This window comes from Carcharodon carcharias, chromosome 14 (assembly GCF_017639515.1).
Source record: "Carcharodon carcharias isolate sCarCar2 chromosome 14, sCarCar2.pri, whole genome shotgun sequence".
NCBI classification, from domain to species: Eukaryota; Metazoa; Chordata; class Chondrichthyes; order Lamniformes; family Lamnidae; genus Carcharodon; species Carcharodon carcharias.
The window spans coordinates 70,057,238-70,070,487 of record NC_054480.1 but is presented as its reverse complement, the minus strand read 5'-3'; the positions used below and the strand labels follow the sequence as shown (position 1 = coordinate 70,070,487).

Genomic DNA, 13,250 nt, shown 5'->3' with positions numbered 1-13,250 from the left:
TAACTAACCCACATTCCTCCTTATCACTCTTTTTCATTTACTGTACATAATAAAATCTTCTACTGTTAGTTTTGCAAGCATTTTCTCGTACATCCTTTTTGCACCTAAGCTGCAATATTCAAAAAAGGATTTTTTTTTCATTAATTGTTCACAGAGTGAGGGACCAAGACCTCACACTGTATACTTTTATAAAATATATATAGATATCCTCATGGCTATTTCTAAAATTAAAAAAAAACAAACCAAAATCCTTAAAATGGTTGAATCTGTGTCTATCTGTGACCCCAGAACAAAAGCAGCCACTTTGCATTTTTGGAAATTTCACACCTTGTTATCTCTGAGGAGCTGCTAATGATCACCTGGGACTTCAAAGAGAGCTATACAAAGGTCATCTGCATTTAATAATCCAGGCTGGCCTGGAGATGGTTCATCTGCTAAGACAAAGGCCCTACAACCTTCCTTTCAATTCCTAATGGCTAAGGCTCTTTGGAATCCTGACGATGGATACAAATCCTTTGTCAAAGATGGTGGAGAGGTGGGAGTCATGTGACAGGGGCCTTTGGCTTGTGGAACAAATAATATTGCCTTGATGAACTGCATAGCTCAGCCTGCTGTTAAACATCTGATTCGCAGGCCACACTGAAGCTGCTCTGGCCCAGGTTGGACACCTGGCCCCATTTACTCTGTTTCTGCTGGAAGCCTGTACCATTCCCTGCTCCCGTGTTTTGAGTGTGTGCAACCAAACTAACCTTTTGAGTTCATCCTATCTTGAGTTTGTTATGGGGTTATTAATAGAAAATTGGATCACATGAAAACCGAGGGGTTGAGGAAATATGCCAGTGCTTACACATAGACACAATAGGCTGAATGGCCTCTTTCTATGCTGTAACCATTCTATAACTCTTTGTCAGTCAATTGGAAGATTCTTGACTGTCAGTCAAACAGCTAATTTTTCAATTTCTGATAAATATACAACTAATGAATGAAAGTGCTTAAATAAAATAATAACTACATACAATTTTCTTTGCTGCCCAATGAATTTTTTCTGGGGTTTCTCACAGCAGTGCCTTGGAGATTAACCTTTAATTCCTGCAGGCTCCAGACTACACATGGAGGGTTGGTAACTCCAGAATGAGCAAAGCAGTGAAACACAATGGCATGAATAGTAATTCAGTGTCTGTCTTTCTCTTTCAGCTGTGCCACTGTGAGTCTGCCACCAAATGTAACAACATCACACAGTATTTCATGTTTTCTCGCTGCTGTGCCAAGTGTCCACCGGGTAAGTACAGAACCAACAATAGGGAATGATGGATTCCTGGGGGGATCGACCAGAAAGCTGGAATATAAACTGGGCCAGTGATAGGTGCTAGGCCGTTCAGGAGTGAAATCAGGAAGCATTTCTTCACACACAGGGCAACAAACATCTGGAATACTGTCCCCCAATGGGCTGTGGAAGCTGGAACCAATTGGATCTTTCAAGATTTAGACTTTGGTTAGGCTTGGATGTCTAGGGAAATGGGGTTGAATCCCAAACTGGTCATGTTTTAATTGAATGGTTTGAGGGGCTGGATGGCCTCCTCCTGTTCATTTTTATGAAATCGCTTTCCAAGATTTTATCAGTGTTTCAGGGATCGATTTCCACAATTCTACTCATTTCTTGTGGGAAACATGAATCAATGGCTTTAATAATGTCCAAGCCACTCAAATGGATGTACTGCCAGGCTTGGCTCTGACACTTTCTCTCCCTCTTCTGGTCTGCTGCTTTTGTGCATCCTCCATATTGATGGCATCATTGTTAGTCACCATAGTGATACACTCTGGAAAATTCTACAACCTCCTCATGCGCCATCTTCAAACTAACTTCTTAAAGCTTGCCTTTTTTGCCAAAGCTTTCAGTAAAGCATTCTCTATCCCCCCCGCCCCCACATCCACTGATCTTCAGCTGTGGCTCGGTGGGTAGTATTCATACCTCTGAGTTAGAAGGTTGTGGGTTCAAGTCCCATTCCAGCAACTTAAGCATAGAATCTATGATGGCACTCTAGTACAATTCTCAGGGAGTGCTACACTGTCAGAGAGGTGTGTCTTTCAAATGAGATACTAAACCAAGGCCCTCTCACAGGTAGATGTAACATTTCAGATGGTACTATTTTGAAGAAGAACTGAGAAATTTTTTGCAGTATTTTAGCCAATTTTTATCACAACCAACATCACCAAAGCAGTTTACTTGATCATTAGCTTGTTGCTGTTTGTGGGAGCTTGCTGTGCACAAATTGGCTTCCATCTTTCCTACAATAAACCAGAGCCTACATTTCCAAAGTGCTTCATTGGCTGTGAAGTGCTTCAGGACTTACTTAGGTTGGGAAAGCTGCTATATAAATGCAACTACTTTCGTTCCATGACATGGCAGCCAATCCCTTATCTTTTCATAAACGTTGTTCTTTTTCTTCTATAAAGTGCTGTTGAATGTTTTCTGCATTAATTCTGTGGCAGTGTGAAACAATGTGGAAAATCTGCTGAGAGGTTTATTTTTCTATAAGTGACCAAAGATTTGTCTGCATCAGATGTTTTCAAAACCCATCCGGGTCTGTGGAAAAGGAGCAGAACTCAAGCCAGATCTGAGAGTTGTATTCCCTGTACAATAAATTTGTACTTGTGCTGTCTATGTTGCAGGTACCTATTTGATCAGTAAGTGCACAATACAAAAAGACACTGAATGCAATCGCTGTGAAGAGGGGCTATATCAGTCAAAATGGAACTTGGCTGATCATTGCCAACAGCACACGTACTGTGATCCAAGTAGGTACACATTAGCTTTCCCTTGTTTCATGTTGCATTTATTTCTGGCAGCACGTTACAGGTGCATGTGTGTGTATGCTTGTGCGTGTGTATGCATGTGCGTGTGTATGCATGTGCGTGTGTATGTATGTGCGTGTGTGTATGCATGTGTGTGTGTATGCATGTGTGTGTGTATGCATGTGCGTGTGTATGCATGTGCGTGTGTATGTATGTGCGTGTGTATGCATGTGCGTGTGTATGCATTATCCTGATGCTGGAGCCAGCTTTGAAGGCAAGATTAAATTGTGCTGCACACACAAAATGGAGCGTATTTCCTCTCAATCACAATGGACTGTGAATAAATATAGATTAGTTTTTCGGGGGAGGGGAGGAGGGAAGCAAGATCGCAAGATCCCGGCCAAATTAAATCCCCAACAGAATTTGGAGAGCCTTGTGTTTTAAATAGATATTATATTAGGCAGAATCCAAATTCAGCATTCTGTTGGAATACTAAACTGGAGGAATTCCTCTCTCTCCAGAGTGGAAGTAAAATCAGAAACCATAGGAAACACTCTGTCCGCCATTGAAAATATACAGGGGTTTCCAATTGAGATACTGCCAGCATAAGTAAATAACTTCACCCCTATAGAGCAAGGAGGTCCACGTAAAATGGTACCTTGTGCTCATTAGAACGGGGTTGGGCTTTTTCGTGATGAAGCCTGCAGACAAACAACTTGCTAAAGCTTGGTCTCTTTATGTGTGAGTGCCACAGTTCACTGCTAGATTTACAGGAAGTGTTACAACAAAACCACAAGCTGGTTACCAGACAGGAAGAAATTGTTAAAAACACATGTATACAGCCACATCACTGTCACAGATACACAGCTTCGTCACTGTCTCAGGCACGCAGCCACTTCACGGTCACAGCTACCCAGCCCTGTCACTGTCACAGCTACACAGGCCTGTCACCGTCACAGCTACACAGCCCCTTCACTGTTTCAGGCACACAGCCACATCACTGGCTCAGGTACACAGCCCTGTCACTGTCACAGGTACACCGCTCCTTCACTGTCTCAGGCACACAGCCACATCACTGTCTCAGGTACACAGCCCTGTCACTGTCACAGCTACACAGCCCCTTCACTGTCTCAGGCACACAGCCACATCACTGTCTCAGGTACACAGCCCTGTCACTGTCACAGGTACACAGCTCCTTCACTGTCACAGGTACACAGCCACAAAACTGTCTCAGGTACACAGCCCTGTCACTGTCACAGGTACACAGCTCCTTCACTGTCTCAGGCACACAGCCACATCACTGTCTCAGGTACACAGTCCTGTCACTGTCACAGGTACACAGCTCCTTCACTGTCTCAGGCACACAGCCACATCACTGTCTCAGGTACACAGCCCTGTCACTGTCACAGGTACACAGCTCCTTCACTGTCACAGGTACACAGCCACAAAACTGTCTCAGGTACACAGCCCTGTCACTGTCACAGGTACACAGCCCCGTCACTGTCACAGGTACACAGCCACAAACCTGTCTCAGGTACACAGCCCTGTCACTGTCATAGCTACACAGCTCCTTCACTGTCTCAGGCACACTGCCACATCACTGTCTCAGATACACAGTCATGTCACTGTCACAGGTACACAGCTCTGTCACTGTCACAGCTACACAACCCCTTCACTGTCACAGGTACACAGCTCCGTCACTGTCACAGCTACACAACCCCTTCACTGTCACAGGTACACAGCCCCGTCACTGTCACAGGTACACAGCCCCGTAACTGTCACAGGTACACAGCCCTGTCACTGTCACAGGTACACAGCCCCGTCACTGTCACAGGTACACAGCTCCGTCACTGTCACAGCTACACAACCCTTTCACTGTCACAGGTACACAGCCCCGTCACTGTCACAGGTACACAGCCACAAAACTGTCTCAGGTACACAGCTCTGTCACTGTCACAGGTACACAGCCCCTTCACTGTCTCAGGCACACTGCCACATCACTGTCTCAGGTACAAAGCCCTGTCACTGTCACAGCTACACAGCCCCTTCACTGTCACGGGTGCACAGCCCCGTCACTGTCACAGGTACACAACCCTGTCACTGTCACAGGTACACAGCCCCTTCACTGTCTCAGGCACACTGCCACATCACTGTCACAGGTACACAGCCCTGTCACTGTCACAGCTACACAGCTCCGTCACTGTCACAGCTACACAACCCCGTCACTGTCACAGGTACACAGCCCCGTCACTGTCACAGGTACACAGCCCCGTAACTGTCACAGCTACACAACCCCGTCACTGTCACAGGTACACAGCCCCGTCACTGTCACAGGTACACAACCCCGTCACTGTCACAGCTACACAACCCTTTCACTGTCACAGGTACACAGCCCCGTCACTGTCACAGGTACACAGCCACAAAACTGTCTCAGGTAGACAGCCCTGTCACTGTCACAGGTACACAGCCACTTCACTGTCTCAGGCACACTGCCACATCACTGTCTCAGGTACACAGCCCTGTCACTGTTACAGCTACACAGCCCCTTCACTGTCACAGGTACACAGCCCCGTCACTGTCACAGGTACACAGCCCTGTCACTGTCACAGGTACACAGCCCCTTCACTGTCTCAGGCACACAGCCACATCACTGTCTCAGGTACACAGCCCTGTCACTGTCACAGGTACACAGCTCCTTCACTGTCACAGGTACACAGCCACAAAACTGTCTCAGGTACACAGCCCTGTCACTGTCACAGGTACACAGCCCCGTCACTGTCACAGGTACACAGCCACAAACCTGTCTCAGGTACACAGCCCTGTCACTGTCATAGCTACACAGCTCCTTCACTGTCTCAGGCACACTGCCACATCACTGTCTCAGATACACAGTCATGTCACTGTCACAGGTACACAGCTCTGTCACTGTCACAGCTACACAACCCCGTCACTGTCACAGGTACACAGCCCCATCACTGTCACAGGTACACAGCTCCGTCATTGTCACAGCTACACAACCCCTTCACTGTCACAGGTACACAGCTCCGTCACTGTCACAGCTACACAACCCCTTCACTGCCACAGGTACACAGCCCCGTAACTGTCACAGGTACACAGCCCTGTCACTGTCACAGGTACACAGCCCTGTCACTGTCATAGCTACACAGCTCCTTCACTGTCTCAGGCACACTGCCACATCACTGTCTCAGATACACAGTCATGTCACTGTCACAGGTACACAGCTCCGTCACTGTCACAGCTACACAACCCCTTCACTGCCACAGGTACACAGCCCCGTAACTGTCACAGGTACACAGCCCTGTCACTGTCACAGGTACACAGCCCCGTCACTGTCACAGGTACACAGCCACAAAACTGTCTCAGGTACACAGCCCTGTCACTGTCACAGGTACACAGCCCCGTCACTGTCACAGGTACACAGCCACAAACCTGTCTCAGGTACACAGCCCTGTCACTGTCATAGCTACACAGCTCCTTCACTGTCTCAGGCACACTGCCACATCACTGTCTCAGATACACAGTCATGTCACTGTCACAGGTACACAGCTCTGTCACTGTCACAGCTACACAACCCCTTCACTGTCACAGGTACACAGCTCCGTCACTGTCACAGCTACACAACCCCTTCACTGTCACAGGTACACAGCCCCGTCACTGTCACAGGTACACAGCCCCGTAACTGTCACAGGTACACAGCCCTGTCACTGTCACAGGTACACAGCCCCGTCACTGTCACAGGTACACAGCTCCGTCACTGTCACAGCTACACAACCCTTTCACTGTCACAGGTACACAGCCCCGTCACTGTCACAGGTACACAGCCACTAAACTGTCTCAGGTACACAGCTCTGTCACTGTCACAGGTACACAGCCCCTTCACTGTCTCAGGCACACTGCCACATCACTGTCTCAGGTACAAAGCCCTGTCACTGTCACAGCTACACAGCCCCTTCACTGTCACGGGTGCACAGCCCCGTCACTGTCACAGGTACACAACCCTGTCACTGTCACAGGTACACAGCCCCTTCACTGTCTCAGGCACACTGCCACATCACTGTCACAGGTACACAGCCCTGTCACTGTCACAGCTACACAGCTCCGTCACTGTCACAGCTACACAACCCCGTCACTGTCACAGGTACACAGCCCCGTCACTGTCACAGGTACACAGCCCCGTAACTGTCACAGCTACACAACCCCGTCACTGTCACAGGTACACAGCCCCGTCACTGTCACAGGTACACAACCCCGTCACTGTCACAGCTACACAACCCTTTCACTGTCACAGGTACACAGCCCCGTCACTGTCACAGGTACACAGCCACAAAACTGTCTCAGGTAGACAGCCCTGTCACTGTCACAGGTACACAGCCCCTTCACTGTCTCAGGCACACTGCCACATCACTGTCTCAGGTACACAGCCCTGTCACTGTTACAGCTACACAGCCCCTTCACTGTCACAGGTACACAGCCCCGTCACTGTCACAGGTACACAGCCCTGTCACTGTCACAGGTACACAGCCCCTTCACTGTCTCAGGCACACAGCCACATCACTGTCTCAGGTACACAGCCCTGTCACTGTCACAGGTACACAGCTCCTTCACTGTCACAGGTACACAGCCACAAAACTGTCTCAGGTACACAGCCCTGTCACTGTCACAGGTACACAGCCCCGTCACTGTCACAGGTACACAGCCACAAACCTGTCTCAGGTACACAGCCCTGTCACTGTCATAGCTACACAGCTCCTTCACTGTCTCAGGCACACTGCCACATCACTGTCTCAGATACACAGTCATGTCACTGTCACAGGTACACAGCTCTGTCACTGTCACAGCTACACAACCCCGTCACTGTCACAGGTACACAGCCCCATCACTGTCACAGGTACACAGCTCCGTCATTGTCACAGCTACACAACCCCTTCACTGTCACAGGTACACAGCTCCGTCACTGTCACAGCTACACAACCCCTTCACTGCCACAGGTACACAGCCCCGTAACTGTCACAGGTACACAGCCCTGTCACTGTCACAGGTACACAGCCCTGTCACTGTCATAGCTACACAGCTCCTTCACTGTCTCAGGCACACTGCCACATCACTGTCTCAGATACACAGTCATGTCACTGTCACAGGTACACAGCTCCGTCACTGTCACAGCTACACAACCCCTTCACTGCCACAGGTACACAGCCCCGTAACTGTCACAGGTACACAGCCCTGTCACTGTCACAGGTACACAGCCCCGTCACTGTCACAGGTACACAGCTCCGTCACTGTCACAGCTACACAACCCTTTCACTGTCACAGGTACACAGCCCCGTCACTGTCACAGGTACACAGCCACAAAACTGTCTCAGGTACACAGTCCTGTCACTGTCACAGCTACACAGCCCCTTCACTGTCTCAGGCACACTGCCACATCACTGTCTCAGGTACACAGCCCTGTCACTGTCACAGCTACACAGCCCCTTCACTGTCACAGGTACACAGCCCCATCACTGTCACAGGTACACAGCCCTGTCACTGTCACAGGTACACAGCCCCTTCACTGTCTCAGGCACACTGCCACATCACTGTCACAGGTACACAGCCCTGTCACTGTCACAGCTACACAGCTCCTTCACTGTCATAGCTACACAACCCCGTCACTGTCACAGGTACACAGCCCCGTCACTGTCACAGGTACACAGCCCCGTAACTGTCACAGCTACACAACCCCGTCACTGTCACAGGTACACAGCCCCGTCACTGTCACAGGTACACAACCCCGTCACTGTCACAGCTACACAACCCTTTCACTGTCACAGGTACACAGCCCCGTCACTGTCACAGGTACACAGCCACAAAACTGTCTCAGGTAGACAGCCCTGTCACTGTCACAGGTACACAGCCCCTTCACTGTCTCAGGCACACTGCCACATCACTGTCTCAGGTACACAGCCCTGTCACTGTCACAGCTACACAGCCCCTTCACTGTCACAGGTACACAGCCCTGTCACTGTCACAGCTACACAGCCCCTTCACTGTCACAGGTACACAGCCCCTTCACTGTCACAGGTACACAGCCCCGGCACTGTCACAGGTACACAGCCATGTCACTGTCACAGGTACACAGCCCCTTCACTGTCTCAGGCACACTGCCACATCACTGTCTCAGGTACACAGCCCTGTCACTGTCACAGCTACACAGTTCCGTCACTGTCACAGCTACACAACCCTGTCACTGTCACAGGTACACAGCCCCGTCACTGTCACAGGTACACAGCCCCGTAACTGTCACAGCTACACAACCCCGTCACTGTCACAGGTACACAGCTCCGTCACTGTCACAGGTACACAACCCCGTCACTGTCACAGGTACACTGCCCCATCACTATCACTGATGTGACTCTGCACTGATGAAATGTCTTAACTCTGCATTTTAATATTTTCAGATGGAGGATTTGTGAGGGAGTTGCCTGGTGACACCTTGCGCGATGCTGTGTGTCTGTGTGCGATAGGGAAACACTGCATCAATAAGGACTGTGAGATGTGTGCGGAGGACAAAAATTGCAAGCCTGGATTTGGAGTAGATAATCCAGGTAAAACCATTGAACCCACATCTAATTTTAATGATCCGTATACTTGTCTGATTCATAACACGTTTTCACAAAGTGAAATGTTTAGGTGGGTGTTTATGGTGTTATTACTTCATGTGATAATGGTCATTTACTGATGTGCTGATGTGGTGTTTCTTTGCCAGCGGATCGCAAACACAGGGACACAGAGTGTAAGGAATGTCAAAGTGGTTTTTACTCAAATGTCTCCTCACCTGTAGAGCGCTGTTGGAAATGGACAAAGTAAGTAACCCAGGTTAACTGGAGAGTTTCGGTAGCCCAGGTTAATTGGAGAGAGTCAGTAACCCAGGTTAGGAACATACGGACAAAGGAGCAGGAGTAGGCCATTCAGCCTATTGAGCTTGCTCCGCCATTCAATTAGATCATGGCTGATATCTACCTCAATGCAACTTTCCTGTGCTATCTCTGGATTCCTTGATGTCATTAGTATCCAGAAATCTATTGATTTCTGTCTTGAATATGCTCAATGATTGAGCTTCCACAGCCCTCTGCTGTAGACAGTTCCAAAGATTCACCACCCTCTGAATGAAGAAATTTCTCTTCATCTCAATCTTAAATGGCTTACCCCTTATTGTGAGACTGTGTCCCCTGGTCTGGTCTCACCAGCCTGGGGAAACATCCTATCCACATCGGCTCTGTCAAGCCCTGCAATAATTTTGTAAGTTTCAATGAGATCACCTCTCACCAAGGTTCTATACAATTGCAGCAAAACATCTTTACTCCTGTACTCAAATCCTCTTACAATGAAGGCCAACATACCATCTGCCTTCCTAAATGCATGCTGCACCTGCATGCTAGCTTTTAGTGATTTATGAACAAGAACACCCAGGTCCCTTTGGACATCAACACTTCCCAACCTCTCGCCATTTAAGGAATACTCTGCCTTTCTGTTTTTTCCTACCAAAGTGGATAACTTCACACTTATTCACATGATATTCCATCTGCCCTGTTCTATCCCATTCACTTAGCCTGTCCAAGTCCTCTTGAAACCTTGCATCCTCCTCACAACTTAAATTCCCATCCAGTTATGGGAAGAGTGAGTAATGCTGGTTAATTGGGGAGAGTCAGTAACTGTGGGTTAAATGGGCGAAGTCAAGAACTGAGAGTTAAATGGGTGGACTCAGGTGCAACAGTTTAAATGGCAAAGTTTCAAGCTGCCAACTGCTCTGCCTCTGGCTTCATTCACCTTGTATCTACGCTGAGCCATACCCTCACTGCCACATTTGATGCTCTTGTTCCGAGCAATATCTTTACTCTTTTTCATGTTGGTTGTTCTCCCTCAGATCTCCCCATTTTCATCCCGTCAAGTTTAAGGGGCTCAGGTTTGAGCCTACCTGAGCAAAGCTGCGCTCACCATCCATCGCTAAGTCTGGCGAGACTACATCAAGCATTTTGGTGCCTCACTCCCCTGCCAAAACTGCTCATTTGCCAGGATTATTCTGGAGAGAAAATACACCTTTGGTTTTATTCTCCTGTTCCAATTATATCTTTAATCCCTGCATTGCTGGCAAGGCATGTACTTGTTGCCCATCACCTATTATCTTGAACTGCTTCACTTGGGTGAGAAAAATACTCCCATTGTTAGGGAGAGTTTTCCAGGATTTTGACCCAGCAGCAAGGATAATGATGATATATACATTGTGTGACTTGCATAGAATTTAGAAGTGATGCTGTTTGTTTATGGCTGTTGCCCTTGGTTTTCTAAGTGTTGATGTTGCGGGATATATGATAGTTTGATGGTGGCATGCAGAAAATTCAAGCCTAGCCTGGGAGGACTTTTTGACCTCTAAAGGAGGCACTAAGCAGGGAGCTCATGCAGATGTGTAAAATAATCAGTGGTGTGAAAAGGATAAATCTGGACCATGATTTCAAATTAAACTGTGATGGTGTCAGTCAGGCAGAGGCAGGGAGCAGGCTCAAACTTAGCAAAAGGCACTTTTAATATCAGGAAGCTCCCCTTTACCCAAAGAGTGAGCAACATGGGGGAGTGGACTTTTCACAAGGAGTGGGTGTGAACATCCTGGAATTATTTAGGAAACTGCTGGATGTTGTTGCTAAGCAGAATCTCCCTCGGTGGATGAGCAAGGGTGGGCTGTGTCTTATAGAGCTCTATCTTCTGATAAAGTCTATACCGTGTAAAGCCTAAGCTTTTTCCTTTGTATATATCCCATAAAAGACCAAGATTAATGAACAAAGTAGGTAGAAAGCGTCTGCCTTCGGGGCCCCTGATTATACATTGTCTGTGGAAATTCTTGTGCTCTGATCCCCTGACAATCTCTGACTCTTTATTTTTAGTTGTGGGTCACAAGGAGAGCTCAAGCCGGGCAACTCAACAACTGATGTGAAATGTAAGTACTGCAAGCTCCCAGCTAAAGATTGTCACTTTGACAGGGACCAGTTCTTGTCTACGGTACAAGTGATTATTTGGGCTATTGTCACTGGTAGTAATCTGGCACCATTTCATTCCTTCCTGACCCTGCTTCTCCAATTTTATTCTGTCACCTCACCCATGTCACTATTGCTCTTGTAGATAATGATTGGCCAGGAGGCTAACTGTGGGAGGGACATTATGATCATGCTTGGTACTGCACTCACCCAAATCTATACACGTTTTTGTTGTATTCAGAGCCATTGAGTGGTGTTCAGGAGCCTGAACCTAGTTGCCTATTTTACTCCATTCCATAGCTAGGAGAAACCAGTTACACCAACTCTACCATCAGCCTGGCTATTAAGTGCATTTCACTTAGATCTTGTCCTCATGATAATAGATGCAATGCAGCTAAATTTCGTGAGTATTGTGATCCTAAACTGTCTTACTACAGTTTGCTTCAAGCTGTTTCTGCTGGTAAGCTACTGAAAAGAGCCAGGGAGCCAGGGAGGAACGCAATGGAAGCATATATGGGTTAAAGGGGCCACAGTGTCACTGAGGGTGGATTATGTAGAGGAATGGCAGGGCAGCTCTGGGTCCTGGAGTGCACATCCCATTCCATGTGGGAACTCCAGGATGCTTACCCCGTCCTGGATAACCATATGTGCAGGAAGTGCTGTCAGGTTGAGTGCCGGGTTTTGGAGCTTGAGCAGTAGCTGGAGTCATTGCACTGTATTCGCAAGGCTGAGAGTTTAGTGAATAGCATACATGTGGTCACCCCGCAGCTTAAGAGAGGGAATGGGTGACCACCAGGCAGTCAAGAAGATATAGGCAGGTAGTGCAGGAGTCCCTGAGTGCATCACCTTCTCCAACCAGAATTCAGTTCTGAATACTGATGAAAGTGATGGTTCACCTGGCTCAGCTGTACAGGGGGGCACGAAGAAGATCGGAAGAGCAATAGTGAGAGGAGATTCAATAGTTAGGGGAACAGGTAGACATTTCTACAGCTGCAGACCTGAATCTAGGATGGTATATTGCTCCCTGGTGCCCGGATCAAAGATGTCACTGAAAGGCTGCAGGGCACCCTGAAGGGGGAGCGTGAGCAGCCAGCGGTTGTGGTCCCCGTCAGTACCAATGACTTATGTAGAAAGAGGGATGTGATCCTGCAGTCAGAATTTGGGAAGCCAGGTAGGAAATTAGCAAGCAGGACCTCCAAAGTTTCTTTTAAACTCTTTGATGAGATATGGATGTTATTGGCAAGGTCAGCATTTGTTGCCTATCCTGAATTGCCTTTGAGCTGAGTGGCTTGCTAGGCCATTTTAGAGGGCAGTTAAGAGTCAACCACATTGCTGTGGATCTGGAGTCACACGTAGGTCAGACCAGGTAAGGACAGCATATTTCCTCCACTAGAGGGCATTAGTGAGTTAGGGGGTAGATGGTGGTGT

General features: G+C 48.1%; 1 protein-coding gene and 1 long non-coding RNA gene across 3 annotated transcripts in view; one reads left to right on the top strand and one right to left on the bottom strand.

Moving 5' to 3' along the window:
* The window catches only part of LOC121286937, an 80,503-nt gene that overhangs the window by 42,685 nt on the left and 24,568 nt on the right, over positions 1-13,250 (bottom strand). The gene's annotated exons all lie outside the window — the stretch shown is intronic.
* LOC121286935 (tumor necrosis factor receptor superfamily member 5-like) overlaps positions 1-13,250 on the top strand; it is a 50,096-nt gene that overhangs the window by 18,774 nt on the left and 18,072 nt on the right. For both annotated transcript variants that reach the window (XM_041204247.1, XM_041204246.1), the window contains exons 2-6: positions 1,195-1,279; positions 2,671-2,796; positions 9,255-9,401; positions 9,563-9,659; positions 11,733-11,785. In XM_041204247.1, the coding sequence (XP_041060181.1) occupies positions 1,195-1,279; positions 2,671-2,796; positions 9,255-9,401; positions 9,563-9,659; positions 11,733-11,785 (508 nt within the window). The remainder of the gene's footprint in view (positions 1-1,194; positions 1,280-2,670; positions 2,797-9,254; positions 9,402-9,562; positions 9,660-11,732; positions 11,786-13,250) is intronic.